The sequence below is a fragment of the Falco cherrug genome, chromosome 1 (assembly GCF_023634085.1).
Source record: "Falco cherrug isolate bFalChe1 chromosome 1, bFalChe1.pri, whole genome shotgun sequence".
Classification (NCBI taxonomy): domain Eukaryota; kingdom Metazoa; phylum Chordata; class Aves; order Falconiformes; family Falconidae; genus Falco; species Falco cherrug.
This window is the reverse complement of record NC_073697.1, coordinates 67,643,671-67,656,173: the sequence shown is the minus strand read 5'-3', so window position 1 is coordinate 67,656,173 and position 12,503 is coordinate 67,643,671. Positions and strand designations below refer to the sequence as shown.

At 60.1% G+C, this 12,503-nt stretch overlaps 1 protein-coding gene across 1 annotated transcript; it reads right to left on the bottom strand.

Moving 5' to 3' along the window:
- Positions 1 to 5,085: 5,085 nt before the first annotated feature.
- PITX2 (paired like homeodomain 2) lies at positions 5,086 to 9,305 on the bottom strand. Its single transcript, XM_055701013.1, has 3 exons — positions 9,077 to 9,305; positions 8,073 to 8,278; positions 5,086 to 6,361 (listed from the first exon to the last, which is right to left on the bottom strand). The coding sequence occupies exons 1-3, from the start codon at positions 9,303 to 9,305 to the stop codon at positions 5,798 to 5,800; spliced, it is 999 nt and encodes a 332-aa protein (XP_055556988.1). The 3' UTR covers positions 5,086 to 5,797.
- Between the last annotated feature and the right edge of the window lie 3,198 nt (positions 9,306 to 12,503).

The following is a 12,503-nucleotide window of genomic DNA, read 5'->3' as shown; positions in this document are numbered from 1 at the left end:
GCACTAAACGCATACCAGGATTTATAGGTGGACTTTACAGGACGTTTTACAACCTGGGAGATGATTCATTTTTATATGTAGCGTGTTGCACCGTGGGGCCGCTGCGGCCGGTTAATGTTCAACGTGGCCCGGGCTTGGCGGTGGGCAAAAGCCTGCGGCCGGGGAAGGGGCTGTGGCCCCGCAGCGCCCGGTGGCCCCACGGCCCTCGGGGAGGCCGCGGGTTGAGCCTCTGCAGCAGAGGAGGTGGAGGAGAAACTTTAAAAAAAGGTCAGAGGGAAGAAGAGAGTGGATCACGCTCCGCACCCCCCCTCCCTGGTCAGGCGTGGGTTTCACCGATGCGGTCTGTGCGTGGCCGTGCGGGTTACGGCCGCTGCAGCATCCCTCCCATCTGCGGGCAGCGGCTGCAGAGCACAGCCCGCACAGTGCCCCGTGTGTGCGCGTACATGCGTATGTGTGTGTAATGTGTATGTATGTGCAATGCATGTGTGTGTGTGTGTAGGTATGCATGTATGCATATAAATATACATATGCGGGTGTAAATGTCAGATGCTTCCCCACGGCACCCCGGATCAGTGGGGAGCCCCGCTGGGCCACAGATGTGTCTGTCCCCCACTGACACCCGCCACATGCTGGCACAGGGCGCACTCGGCTCCTTCCCCCGCGCTGCCGCCCGGGCAGGGGCTGAGGCCGAAGGGCTCCCGGCTCTTCCTCACTGCACCGGCGGTCTCCTGCTCCCGGGTGGGCGGCTGGGGGTGTTGTGGCTATTTTTTCTTTTTTTCTTTTTTTTCCCCAGGTTTTGGGCGGGCGATCAGTCGTGTCCACCCTCAGCTCCCGACGGTGGGCTCCGGCCGCGCAAATCGCGCCGCTCGCCCAGTGGGTTGGGGCCGGCTCGGCCTGGAGCCCCCCCGGGGACTCGCTCGCCAGAGCCGCAGCTGCGCGGGGCTGTACCTGCCGGGCGGCCCGGCCGCCCGCTCGCTGCCCGCGGGGTCAGGCCCAGGCTCTTCCCGAGGCGGCGCCGCGGGAGGTGGCCTGTCCCCACCTCGGCCACGCAGCCGCCCCCCGTGGGGCTGGAGGCCGCCACGCTCCCGCTCGCAGGCTGCCAGCACCGGGCTGCGCCGCGGGAGGTGCCGGGCACGGGCTGGCGGCGGCCGTGCGGGGTCGCGGGGCCGGGGTCGGGCCGGTGCCCCCCCGGGCAGGCATGAGCCCGCCCTCCGAGAAGGCAGGGCCGCCGCGGTTCCCGCTTCGGCGGCGGCAGCGTTTGCTCTCTCCGCCGGGCTCCGCGGCAGTGGGAGCGGCCCGCGCATCCCCCGCGCCCCCGTCGCAGCCCTCCGCCTTCGGGGCAGGCGGGGGCTGCGGCAGCCGCAAGGGAGGAAGCCCGCAAACGAGGCCGCCGAGCCCCCGACACCGCGGGGCGGCCGGGAGAGACGCGCCCGGCAGCGGCCGAGCCCCGGCCCGGTGGGCAGCGCGGGGCTCCCTGCGCGGGGGCGCGGGGCGGCTCTGCCCGGCACAAGCGGGGGCCGAGGCCGCGAAAAGCGGCCTCAAACCCCTTTTTTATTAAATAGAAAAAAAGATACTGCGGCTAAAATTATACAAGTGCGGGTTTATTTTATTTCCTCTCTTTTCTTCTCGGAGAAGATGCAGGCGGCCGGAGAAATTAATTCCGAAAGGGGCTCGCATTTAGAAAACTTCAGACACAGCAATCAATTAGTCCGGCACTGTATGGAGCTCCGAACGTGTAAATCCTTCCAAGTTCCTGGATTATTGACTGTTACGGTCTATCGGGTGCCTGATATTCCGGCCTACACACGTATAACACGCGTACCAAAGCAGGCATTTAGCAAGGTAAATTATATGCCCCGAAAACGCGTAGGTATTAGCGCCAGCGCGCTGTGAGTCGGGCCCGGGCCCGCTCTCCTCGCCTCGAACCGGGGTGCGGGACCCCCCACCCCACTTGCACACCCCCCGCAGCCCCCTCCGGGCCCGCAGCGCTGGACGCCCGGCCGGTGGTGGCCGAGGACCTGCCCGAGCGCGGCGACACGGCGCTCTGAAACCAGCTTCCCCGGGCTCAGACGGCAACTGTTTTCCCAAGGAAATTATTTCCCTCCAAAAACGCTAAGGAATCTTGTAAGGGGGGAAAAGAAAGCTGGTTTATTTTAGAGGTAGAAGCGAATGCACAGGTACGTAAAGATCGGTGTTTAGCTGTTTTAGGAAGGCATGCACGGCGGGGCGCACACGTACACAAAAGCAATGCGAAGGGAGGACAGCGGGCAAAGCACAGAGCACCCCAAAGGAGACACACCGGGATCACGGCTCATCCCGGCCTTTGCCAGGCGCCCCAGCCCGGTGCCAGGGCCTGCGCACGCCGCCGCGCTCAAAGTGCGGGGAGGCTCCGTCCGATAACAAAAGAGCGGAGCCGCGCCGGGACGGGGGCCGGTGGGGAGGGGGCACCCCGGGCCGCCCGCGGACCCGCGCCCCGGGCTGCGCGGGCCGGGGCCGGCGGGGTTGGGGCTGGGGCTGTGGATTGGGATGTGGATTGGGATGTGGATTGGGAAGCAGACGGCGCTGCCCGCTCGCACGCCCGGCGCGGGGGGCCGCGCAGCAGGCGGCCCGGAGCGGCCTTCCCGAGGCCCGGGGGGGGCCCGGGGGGATGCGAGCCCGTTGTTTAACCTCTCTCCCCACGGCTTCGCCAAATAGATATTTTGCGAATTCCCCATTTCGTTGTGGCTTCCCACCCCCCACCCCTCCACAGCCTCCATTGTTCCAGGTTCACACTGCCACCGCCGATAAGGGGAAGGAAAGCCCCCGGGAAAAAAGAAAAGGGAAAAAAGAAAAAACGCGATCCAAGATTTTGATTTACGACCTAATCAAAACATTATATCTTTGGTCAAGTGGCGCAGAAAAATGATGACCCTCAAGGCTTCAGCTAGGGGGAGAAAGAGAAATTCAGATTACCCTCGGAGTGATTTATGTCCTCTGTGAGCGGTCACGTTGATTTTTCATCGTTTGAGCCATTACACAGTAGACTGGAAAACTCTGATCCAGTATTTTTTTTGGTCCGGAAACGGTATATATTATTCTTCTAAGCATATATGCCTATACTAAATAATACATATATATTCTTTTTGCACGCACACATACTCTAAATATATACACGGATTTTTTTTAATATATATATGTATATATGAGAGGACTATAAATAACAAATGTCACCGAGAAGAAACGAGAGCCGAAAAGAGCGTGTAAAATACCGTGCGGACACCGGGAGCGCCCCGCTCGCCGGTTTCCAAGCCCGTCCCGCCGAGGGCGTTCGGGCAGAAACGCGCCCGCGTCTCCCCAGCTCCCCCGGCCTCCGAGGGGGCTCCCCCGACCCCCGAGGGGGCTCCCGGGCCGCCAGCCCCGCGCTGGCGTTGCCCCCAGACCCTCCGCCCGTAGCCCAGCGAGGAGGAGGAGGAGGAGAAGAAGGAGAAGGAAGGGGGCATTTTTGGAAGCCCCTGGCACTCACCCGGGTGAGGTGTTGACACGGTGCGGAAAAGCCGAGGGGAGCGGCGTTGGGTTGGGGCGGCGGCGAGGCCGGGTACGCGGAAGGGATGGGGGGGGGGGGGGGGGGGGGGGCGCCCGCCTCCCCCCCGCCCCAAGTACGGAGGCTCTCTCGCTCCACCGACCCCCCGGCAACAACACACAGAAAAAGAAAACAAAAAAACAGGTAACAAAAAAAAAAGGTAAAAGGAAACAGAAAATAAAAATTAGATGAGGGAAAAAAATTAAAAGGGGAGGGGGGGAGTGAGGTGCTGAGGTCTGCCCCACGCTGCAAATGGGAACACGGGTGGGACCTCGCTTTCGGGCGGGGGAAGCATTTTCCCCCTAGGAAGGCGCAGGGCGCTGACTTCTCCCCTCTCCCCTCTGCTGCTCTCCCCGTCTCACCGCTGCGGGGGGACACGGGACGGGACCCCCCCGGGACGGGACCCCCCCTCCGCGGTGCCTGCCCGCCCGCCGAGGGAACGCGCTCGCGGATCCCTCGCCCACCCCCGGCTCTCCCAGCGGCTCCTCCTGACCTCCCAAAAGCGCGCAAGGAGCGCGCAGAGGCCGCGCAAGGGGCAAGCTCGCTCCCGCCGCGGTGAGTGTCGTCCCTGCCGTTCCCTGCGCACCTCTCCCGTTTACGCGCCGGCGGAATTTCTCCGCATTCGATATTCCCGCCGAGTCCTGCCGCCTCCCCCCCCCGCCCCCCGCCCGCCCCTCCTTGCCCGCCCGGGGTGTGAGCCGATGGGAGGGCCGAGCAGCAATTCATCTTGATTTGTTTCAATTGTCCGGCGACGGCAAAGTTATAATCCTGTATAATTTCACGAACAAGCAGGTTGAGAATGAATGGGTCGATATTATTTAAAACAAAACACACGAGAGCACGACCTTTCCCTTCAACGACGTGTTGCAGCACGGAGTCACAGGAAACTCGGGGCTAACCTCTGAACCCCGCGCTCCGCGGGGCTGCGGGCACTTGGGCTGCTCTTTGTTTCCCTTCATGTCTGAAAGGGGGATTTGGAAATAGAAATGTAATATTACATGAAGGACCTCCCGGCTGAAGGGAGGTAAGCGCGGGGGGCGGCAAAGGGGACAGAGTTTTTTGAACAGGAGCAGTTTGTTTGCAAACTGGCTTTTCTTGTCGGTTGTTTTTTTTTTTTTCCCCACCCCTTCTTCTTTAATGTAATAAAAGCTTCCTTCACAGCGGGAGAAATTTATGCTCGAGATACAGCAACTTTGTGGCTGGTAGTTCTCGAGGCCAACGATGTCAAATAATCCATATTTCCTCGGGGCTGCGGTAGGAATACAGGGATCCTGCTGCACGGAAGGCAGCGTGTCCAAGCCCCGCGTTTCTCTAGAATACAAAGTTAGCGCGAGGGATTTTTTTTTTTTTTTTTTTACGTGGAAAAAAAAAAAGCGCCAGCATTTATTTGTATTGCAATAAAAAGTACTGCCCTGTGTTTCCAGAGAACGAGATCCAGTGTCAACGATCAGTCAATCACTGCAGACCGCTGCGCAGCTTGGCTCAGTAAATAAAAATCCAGACAAAACTGTATGCTGTATATTTTACTCCCATGAAATAAAACACATTTTTTTCATGTTTGCTGAAAAGTAAAACAATAATATTGTACGAAATGTTATACACAGGGCATGTTTTACATTGCAATATCAGAAACATCATTGCATCCACCAGAGGTACTATTCTAAAACTGATATTCACACAAATTATTTTTCAATAATTATATGTTAGAAACATACAGTGTTGCATTTAGTATATACATTCCCTTGCTCGCAAGCGAAAAAATCCTAATCGCTTCTGTGTAACATGCTTTATTTTAAAGCCTAACCTTTTAAAAACACTGTTGTGATATTACTAACAACTGCTTTTATAAAATTAATTTGACATTTCGATATATATACATCCTTTCAGTCATTTTTATGTCAACAATGCTAAACTTAAAAAATAACAAGCTTATAGTAACATTAAAATGTCATATCATATCCAGTCAAACATTTGTCCATATATATATATATATGTCCTTGTAACTGTTGAAATACTCTTAGTGAAAGAAAGATCTCAGAATCTGTAGGAGGTCCTTTGAAAACAAAGGAACTATCTTATTTCAGTGGTTTCCTCTTTTTTCCCCCCCCCCCCTCTTGCCCCCCCCCCGATTTTTCTTCCTTTCTCTGTCTCTCTAGTGCCTATTACTTTCTAGTGTAATTCTCAGTCTCTGTGGGAAATGGGGAGGGATTCCCATGCAGTGTTTCCTACTTGGGTGTCTCACACGGGTCTGTCCACCGCGTACTGGCAAGCGCTCAGGTTGGAAGCGGGGTTCTGCACACTGGCATAGCCAAAACTGGAGTGCTGCTTGGCTTTAAGTCTCAGACTCGCCAAGCTCGAGTTACATGTGTCCCTATAAACATATGGAGGTGTTGGAGGAGCATAAGGACAGGCTGGCGTTGGCACTGCAGAATTCAGGGAGGGATTGCTCAAGTTGTTCAAGTTATTCAGGCTGTTGAGGCTGGAGCCGGGGACCCCAGTGACTGCAGAGGGTACCATGCTTGAAGACATACTCATGGAGGAGATGGAGTTTGGAGGGGAGAACATGCTCTGAGAAGACAGAGGGTTGACATTCATGGAGTTGAAGAAAGGAAAGCTTTTGGTGGAGAGGGAAGCGGAGGTCAGGCCCTTGGCTGCCCAGTTGTTGTACGAGTAGCCGGGGTACATGTCATCGTAGGGCTGCATAAGGCCGTTAAACTGTGGACCAAAGCCGTTTTTGCAAAGCTCGGCTTGCTGATTCCTTTCTCTCTTTCTCCATTTGGCTCTGCGGTTCTTGAACCAAACCTTTGGAAATGGGGGGAGAGGGTGGGAGGGAGATGCGAGAGGAGAGTTAGTCAGGAACCACCACCGCTGTAGCCCTTCGCAAGCTCTAGGAGTAACAGCCGAGTATGTCCGTATAGATATATATATATAGAATGTGTACACACAGATATATATACACACATACAGGTTTGCCTCCCCTCCTCCGCAGAGCCCTGGTTTGCCTCCCCTCCTCCGCAGAGCCCTGCGCTGGGCCGGGGCAGCGACATGCCGCCGGGGCCACCGAGCATCCCCCGGGCCCCGGTGACACCGGGCTTTCGCAAGGCAGATCCATGCCCGCCCCCCCCCCCCCCCCCCCGCCCTCCCCCCATAATTTTGCGATGCTTAATTCGCGCCACGGAGGCCAACCCTTTCTTGTCTTCCCCCCCCCCCCCCCCCCCCCCCTCGTTTCTCTTCCACTTCCCGGCTTATTCCGCACTGGAGCCATCCAGGGGAAATACAAAAGTGCAAAAGCGAGGACAAAACGCCTGGAAACCCGCGGAATTTTAAGGCGATGTTTCCTATTACGGGGAAGGAGGGGGAAGCCAGCAACTAATAAATCCTTGCTTCAGTTTGTTAATGCTACAAGTTTCTCCTGCGCGAAAGCTTCCAGAGGCCAAAATCACTTTCTAAACAAACTTGTTCCACTGCTCTTTGGCGAAAAAAAAAAAATTAAAAAGAAAAAAAAAAAAAGAAGGGGGGGAGCACATCGCCGTTTAACAACGTGCTAAATGAGCTCTAAGGGACCCTCCCCGCAGACAATGGGAAAACGTGCCCTCTCCCAATCCACATCTGGGCGTCTGACCCGTCGAGCAGCCGCCAGCAGCGGCCTCACCGTGTGTATTGGAGCCCCCCCCGGCCCAGGCAGGCAGGGGCCGCCCAGGCACCACGGGGACGGGCCTCATCTGGTGACACCGCGCCGCCCGAAACCGACCCCCCCACACCCCCGCAGAAGCCGCCCCGCGACCGACACGGCTCCGTGCTCCGGGCCCCCTCTCCGCACCCCGCCGGCCTCGCTCGCAGCTGCCCCCCGCTCTGTCTCGCTTTCCTGAGAGACCGCGGGGAGGGAGTTCAGGTGGGATTTTCAAACATCGGGGGGTTCGGCCCGCTCGGGGGCTTTTTAGGGGGAGTGGTGGGTTTTTTTTTGTTTTTACCCCTCAGCGCGGCGTTTGCGCGCCAGCAGGATCCGGCCTCGGTATCTGCCGCGCAGTGATGGTCCCATAAATCTCAGAGGGGGGAAAGGGTGGAGAGAGACGCTCGTCGAATTGTGAAACCAAAAGAAAGGAAAATGCAAGGAAGGGCACGTCGGGAGCGCCTCGGAGTGAAGCAAAAGCCCTTGTGTATTTTACATCTTTTTCTCATTAGAGGCAGCGCAGGTTGCAGCCTGTTCCAAGTTGCTTTCTTGGCTAATGTTTTCATTAGCGTTTCGATCAAAAGGAGCAGGACGCATTGCACGGTGAGGGCGAAACGTGCAGCAAACCATATTCCGGAGAGAGAGAGGTCCCAATCTGTCTCGCTTTGACAGAAATGTCCTGCTCTACCCTGCTTTTGTGCAAAGGCTCTGAAGTTTACATACAAACCGAAATCGAAAGCAGCTGCAAACATTTCAGCCCTCCTCCCCTCCCCCTCCGCACACCCACCCCCCACCCCCCGCGACCCCCGCTGCTCAGAGCAGGGGTGTCGTGTCGGGACTTACCCTAACCCTGGCCTCGGTGAGGTTGGTCCAGACGGCGATCTCCTCCCGGGTGGACATGTCCGGATAGCGATTCCGCTGGAAGGTGGCCTCCAGCTCCTGCAGCTGCTGGCTGGTGAAGTGAGTTCGCTGCCGCCGCTGCCTCTTCTTCTTGGAGGGGTCCTCGGGCCCCGCATCCTCATTCTTGCTCTGCTGGCTCTTATCTTTCTCTGTAAGGGGGAGGGGGGCGGGGGGGGGGGGGAACAAAAAACAAGAAGGCGGAAAACGAGGGTGCCTCAGCCTCCGAAGCCTCTTCTCCAGCGGCCGGGGAAGGGCTTGTCCCCGGCGCTGCCGAGCCCCGCAGACAGCCCCGGACGCGGCTCGGCGGGGTAATGATTAACCCGCGCCGCCTCCCGCCGCCGCGGCCCCTCCGCGCCCCGCGGGCGGCTCCTCCCGACGGGTCAGCCACCGCCACGGAGCCGCCTCTCGCCTGTCTGTATGGAATTTTTCGCCTATGGATATCTGCGAGCTTTTCACCTACCTGTATCCATATTATTCCCCCATCTGTATACGTGCAATCCGCCTTACTTCCCTATCTATACCCATATTATTCGCCTGCCTGTATCGTGCTGTTCCTCTGCCAGTATCAGCATTATTCGCCCATCTGTACCCACATCGTTCGCCTACCTACATCCGTATTATTTGTCCGTCTATACCCGTATGACTCGCCCATTTGTATCTACATTATTTGTCCGTGTCCGTGCTATTCACCCGTCTGTATCCATACAACTGGTCCACCGGTGTACATGCTATTCGCCTACGCTTACACATGTCGTTATCTCCCTGTACGCCGGCACACAGACACCGCACGCAAAAAACCCACGCACGAAACGTGCCCCGGATGGGGCGCGGGGCGCTCCCGGGCAGAGAGGGGCGGCGGCGGCGCATCGCGGGCCGCGGGGTGCCGGCCGGCCCGGGGCAGGTCAGCGGGGTGCCCGGGGGGGTCCCTGCCGCTCGCCCCCTCTTACCTGCTGCCTCGGGGCTGGAGGTGTCGGAGATGGTGTGCACCTCCAGCCGGTGCTTGGCGGACTCCAGGGAGGAGCGCGCCTGCCCCGGCGCCAGCGCCGTCGCCATAGCCAGCGCGGGCTGGTGGTGGTGGCAAGATGATGAAGAAGAGGAAGAGGAAGGTGAGGAGGAGCACAGCTTATTCCCGGCTCCCAGGCGCTCCAGGCTTAACGGGTCCTTCATGCAGTTCATCGGCAAAAGGACGCCAAAGTCTACGTGCGCGCCTGGGGGGTCGATAGGAGAAGGTGTGCGTGTGTCTGTAGGTGTCGGTACGTGTAGGAGGGTCGGCGCGACGCCCCCTCCGGAGCAGCCCCGCGGCAGCGGGGGGTCAGGGCTGCTAGGCGGGGAGCCGCGGCGGGGCGGGCGGCGCTCGGCTAGCGCCCGGGCGGCACGGCGAGCCCAGAAGCCCCCGCCGCCCGGGGGGGCGCGGCGGCGACAGGCGAGCGGGCGAGTCCGGTCCTGCAAAAGCCGTCACAACGACACGGCTGCTCCCCGGCCGGCGGCCCCCGGCCCGCCGCGGGGCTCCGCGGGGCGGGGGCGGCGAGGCGCGGCGGCGCTCCGCGGGGCGCTCCTCTCCGCTGCCCGCGCATGGACCCGCGCCGCGCCGCGGCCGGCCCCGCACCGCATCAGCTCAGCCGCTTCCCTCTTGGCCTGACATCTTAAACCGCCGGCGGCCTTCCCCGCGCTGGACGTCACCCGCCCCGCCCCGCCCCGCCCCCGCCCCGCCCCTCCACCGCCCGCCGCGCCCCGCCCCGCCCCGCCCCCCGCGCTCGCCAGGCGGCGGGCGCCCACCCCCCCAAACCTGGCGTTTTCAGCCCGATTTGCCCCGCGGTGGTACCCGCGCCCGGGGAGCCCGGCCTCCGCCGGCCGGCCCACGGGGCGCCCCGTCGGGGCGGCTCCGGGCACGCCCGCCCCGCTCCGCGCCCCTCCGCACTCGCGGAGCCGCGGGGGTGAGAAGCGGGAAGCTCGGCGCTGACAGAGGGGCGGCCGCAAGGAGGAAGGAAGCGGGGAAGCCCCAGGCCCCATTCCCTCGTTATGAAAGGGGCGGAAGACAAACGGGAGGGGGCTCGGGCCGGTGAGGCGACGGGTCTTTGGCTGGTGACAGCCATAGTAGCAGTAACAGCTGCAGCGACAACTCAACACGAAGGACAACAATAACCACCCCGCTGCGGCGCGGCGACGGGAAGCTTCCCATCGCACTCGGGGGAGGAAGGAAGAGCGTGTGCATCCCGGCCCCCGAGCGCCTGAATCCGCGCGCTCGCCAGCTGCCTGGTCTCCCTCCGCCCGCACTGACCGCTGAGAAAACGGGGCGAAAATTCCCTCGTTAGCACCGCCGTTCCCGTCCCCTCCTTGCAGCCGGGCTCCCACCAGCGAGCCGCTAAGGAGGCTCTTCCACCACGGCGTTACACCTCACTCGTGCAGTTACGCGCAGGGTCGTTCCCCCCTCTCGGCGGGGACCGTCCCGCTTCCCAGCGCGGCAGCCACAGCAGCCCCCGAACCCGCGCCCACGAGAACCGTTTGCGGCGGCTGGCCAAGCCCCGCACCGGGCCGGGCTCCGGCATACGCCCCCCTCACACACGACCTCCCGGGCGACCCCCCTCCGCGGTCTGGGGGGCGAGGGGGCAGGGCCTGACCCCTCGCTCCCGGGCCGCGGAGGGACGGGCTGCGCTGTGTCCCGGTCCCCGCCGCGGGCCCGCTGCTAGCGCGGGGCGAGGCTGCTGCGGGCCCGGGTCTCGCAGGAGGAGGGAGCAGCGGGGCTGTTTCCAGCGGGTCTAACGTGGGGGCAGGTTGCCCTCGCGTGTTGGTCAGGACCTCTCGGGACAGAGGAGCCTCCCCCTGAGCCCTGCCCCCCCGGGGGTTGCTGCCCTGTTACGAATGGGGAGCCCGAGGGAGCCCGGGCGTGGAAAAGGCAGGTTGCACCCCTGTCTCCAGTTGCTCTGCACGGGCATGGGCTTCGAAAAGTTACCGAAAGCTCCCCTTGATGTGGCCCTCCGCACCCACATCCCAGCGTCCAAACCCTTCTGTACCCCGTTGCTTCCCACCCACTGCCCCCCGCAAGGGTCCTTCTTAGCCGCTGATGCTCGTTCGAGGTGCATATCATCCCCTCGCAATCTTACTTGTCGCTAAATTATACATAATACTTTCGCAGCCTGTTAGTAAAGAAGGTTAAATTAATTTACATTCTGCTCATTATCTGGTGTTTAAATGACGTGTTTTTATCCCTGAGATTTGGCAAAGAATCTCTTTCCTCAGACCCCACAGCGTTTCGACAGAGACAATGCTCTTACATTTGTAGTGGATTTTAATCTGATAAGACTCTAATTTGCTTAAGTCTTTTAAATAGGGGGTTTAAAATTATTCTAGCCGTTTTCTTATTGAATTTCCTCTAATTCCCCCAAGATCATAAAGTATATGTGTAAAGTAAATATTTCCTCCCTTTGCACCGGCAGCAGATGACCTATAACTAAGTCAATATGAATCCAGCTCCATTCTGCACAATTTGTTTACCAATCATATCCTCGTTTCTTCTTAACCTCTCGCTACCTCCGTGGTCCTGCACCCAGAATTCCCGCCCCCCCCCCCCCCCCCCCCGGCCTTTCCCCACGCCAGGACCGGGCCAGGGCTGCGGCCAGGGGGCTGCTCCGGCCCCGGCAGGCGGGCGCGGCCTCGGCCTCGCTGCAAGGGGCACCGGGAGGGGACGCTGCCCTTCTCCAGCCCCCAAGTCGGGGTTGCAACCAGCCTGCAAAACCCTGGGGAGGGGGAGGCGGAGGGAGAGGGGATACGGCGGTATTCCCCTCCCTTTTTTTTTTTTTCCAACAGGGCAATGCAGCCCTCTCGCAGTGAGCCCCCTCCCTCCTTTTCTTTTCTTTATTTGCGTTCATTTATTTTTAGTAGATTTGGAAGAAATGCTGGCTTCTTCCGCCGCGACTCGAAACGAAATGTCCCTCCCGGCTGCCCGGCTCTGAGCGGTTTTTACGCGCTAGATGCGCTTTCAGGGCGCAGGGCCGCTGCCCGGCCCGCCCCGTCCCTCTGTCCCGGGACACTCGCGGGGGCAGGCGGGTCCCCGCGCCCCCCAAGGAAGGGGGGAGGAGGAGCGGGGCCCAGCCTTCCCCGACGCCAGCCCCGCGTCCCCCAGCCCCGGTCGGGACAGACCCCCCGGCCGTCCCGGCGTCCCCAAAAGCGAGGCACAGCACCGGCCCGGGCCCCGGCAGCCCAAAGGGAGAGCGTGCCGGCACTTCCCTACGTGCCTTTGATTAAACCCCCCCCACCCCGGACAGGAGGGGAGCTGCCACGCAGCATTAGTTGTCATGGTGACCGTAAATCACGTAAATCCAAAAATACCCACCTATAATCTGAGATGAAGCTTTTATTTCCCGAGTGAAATAATAT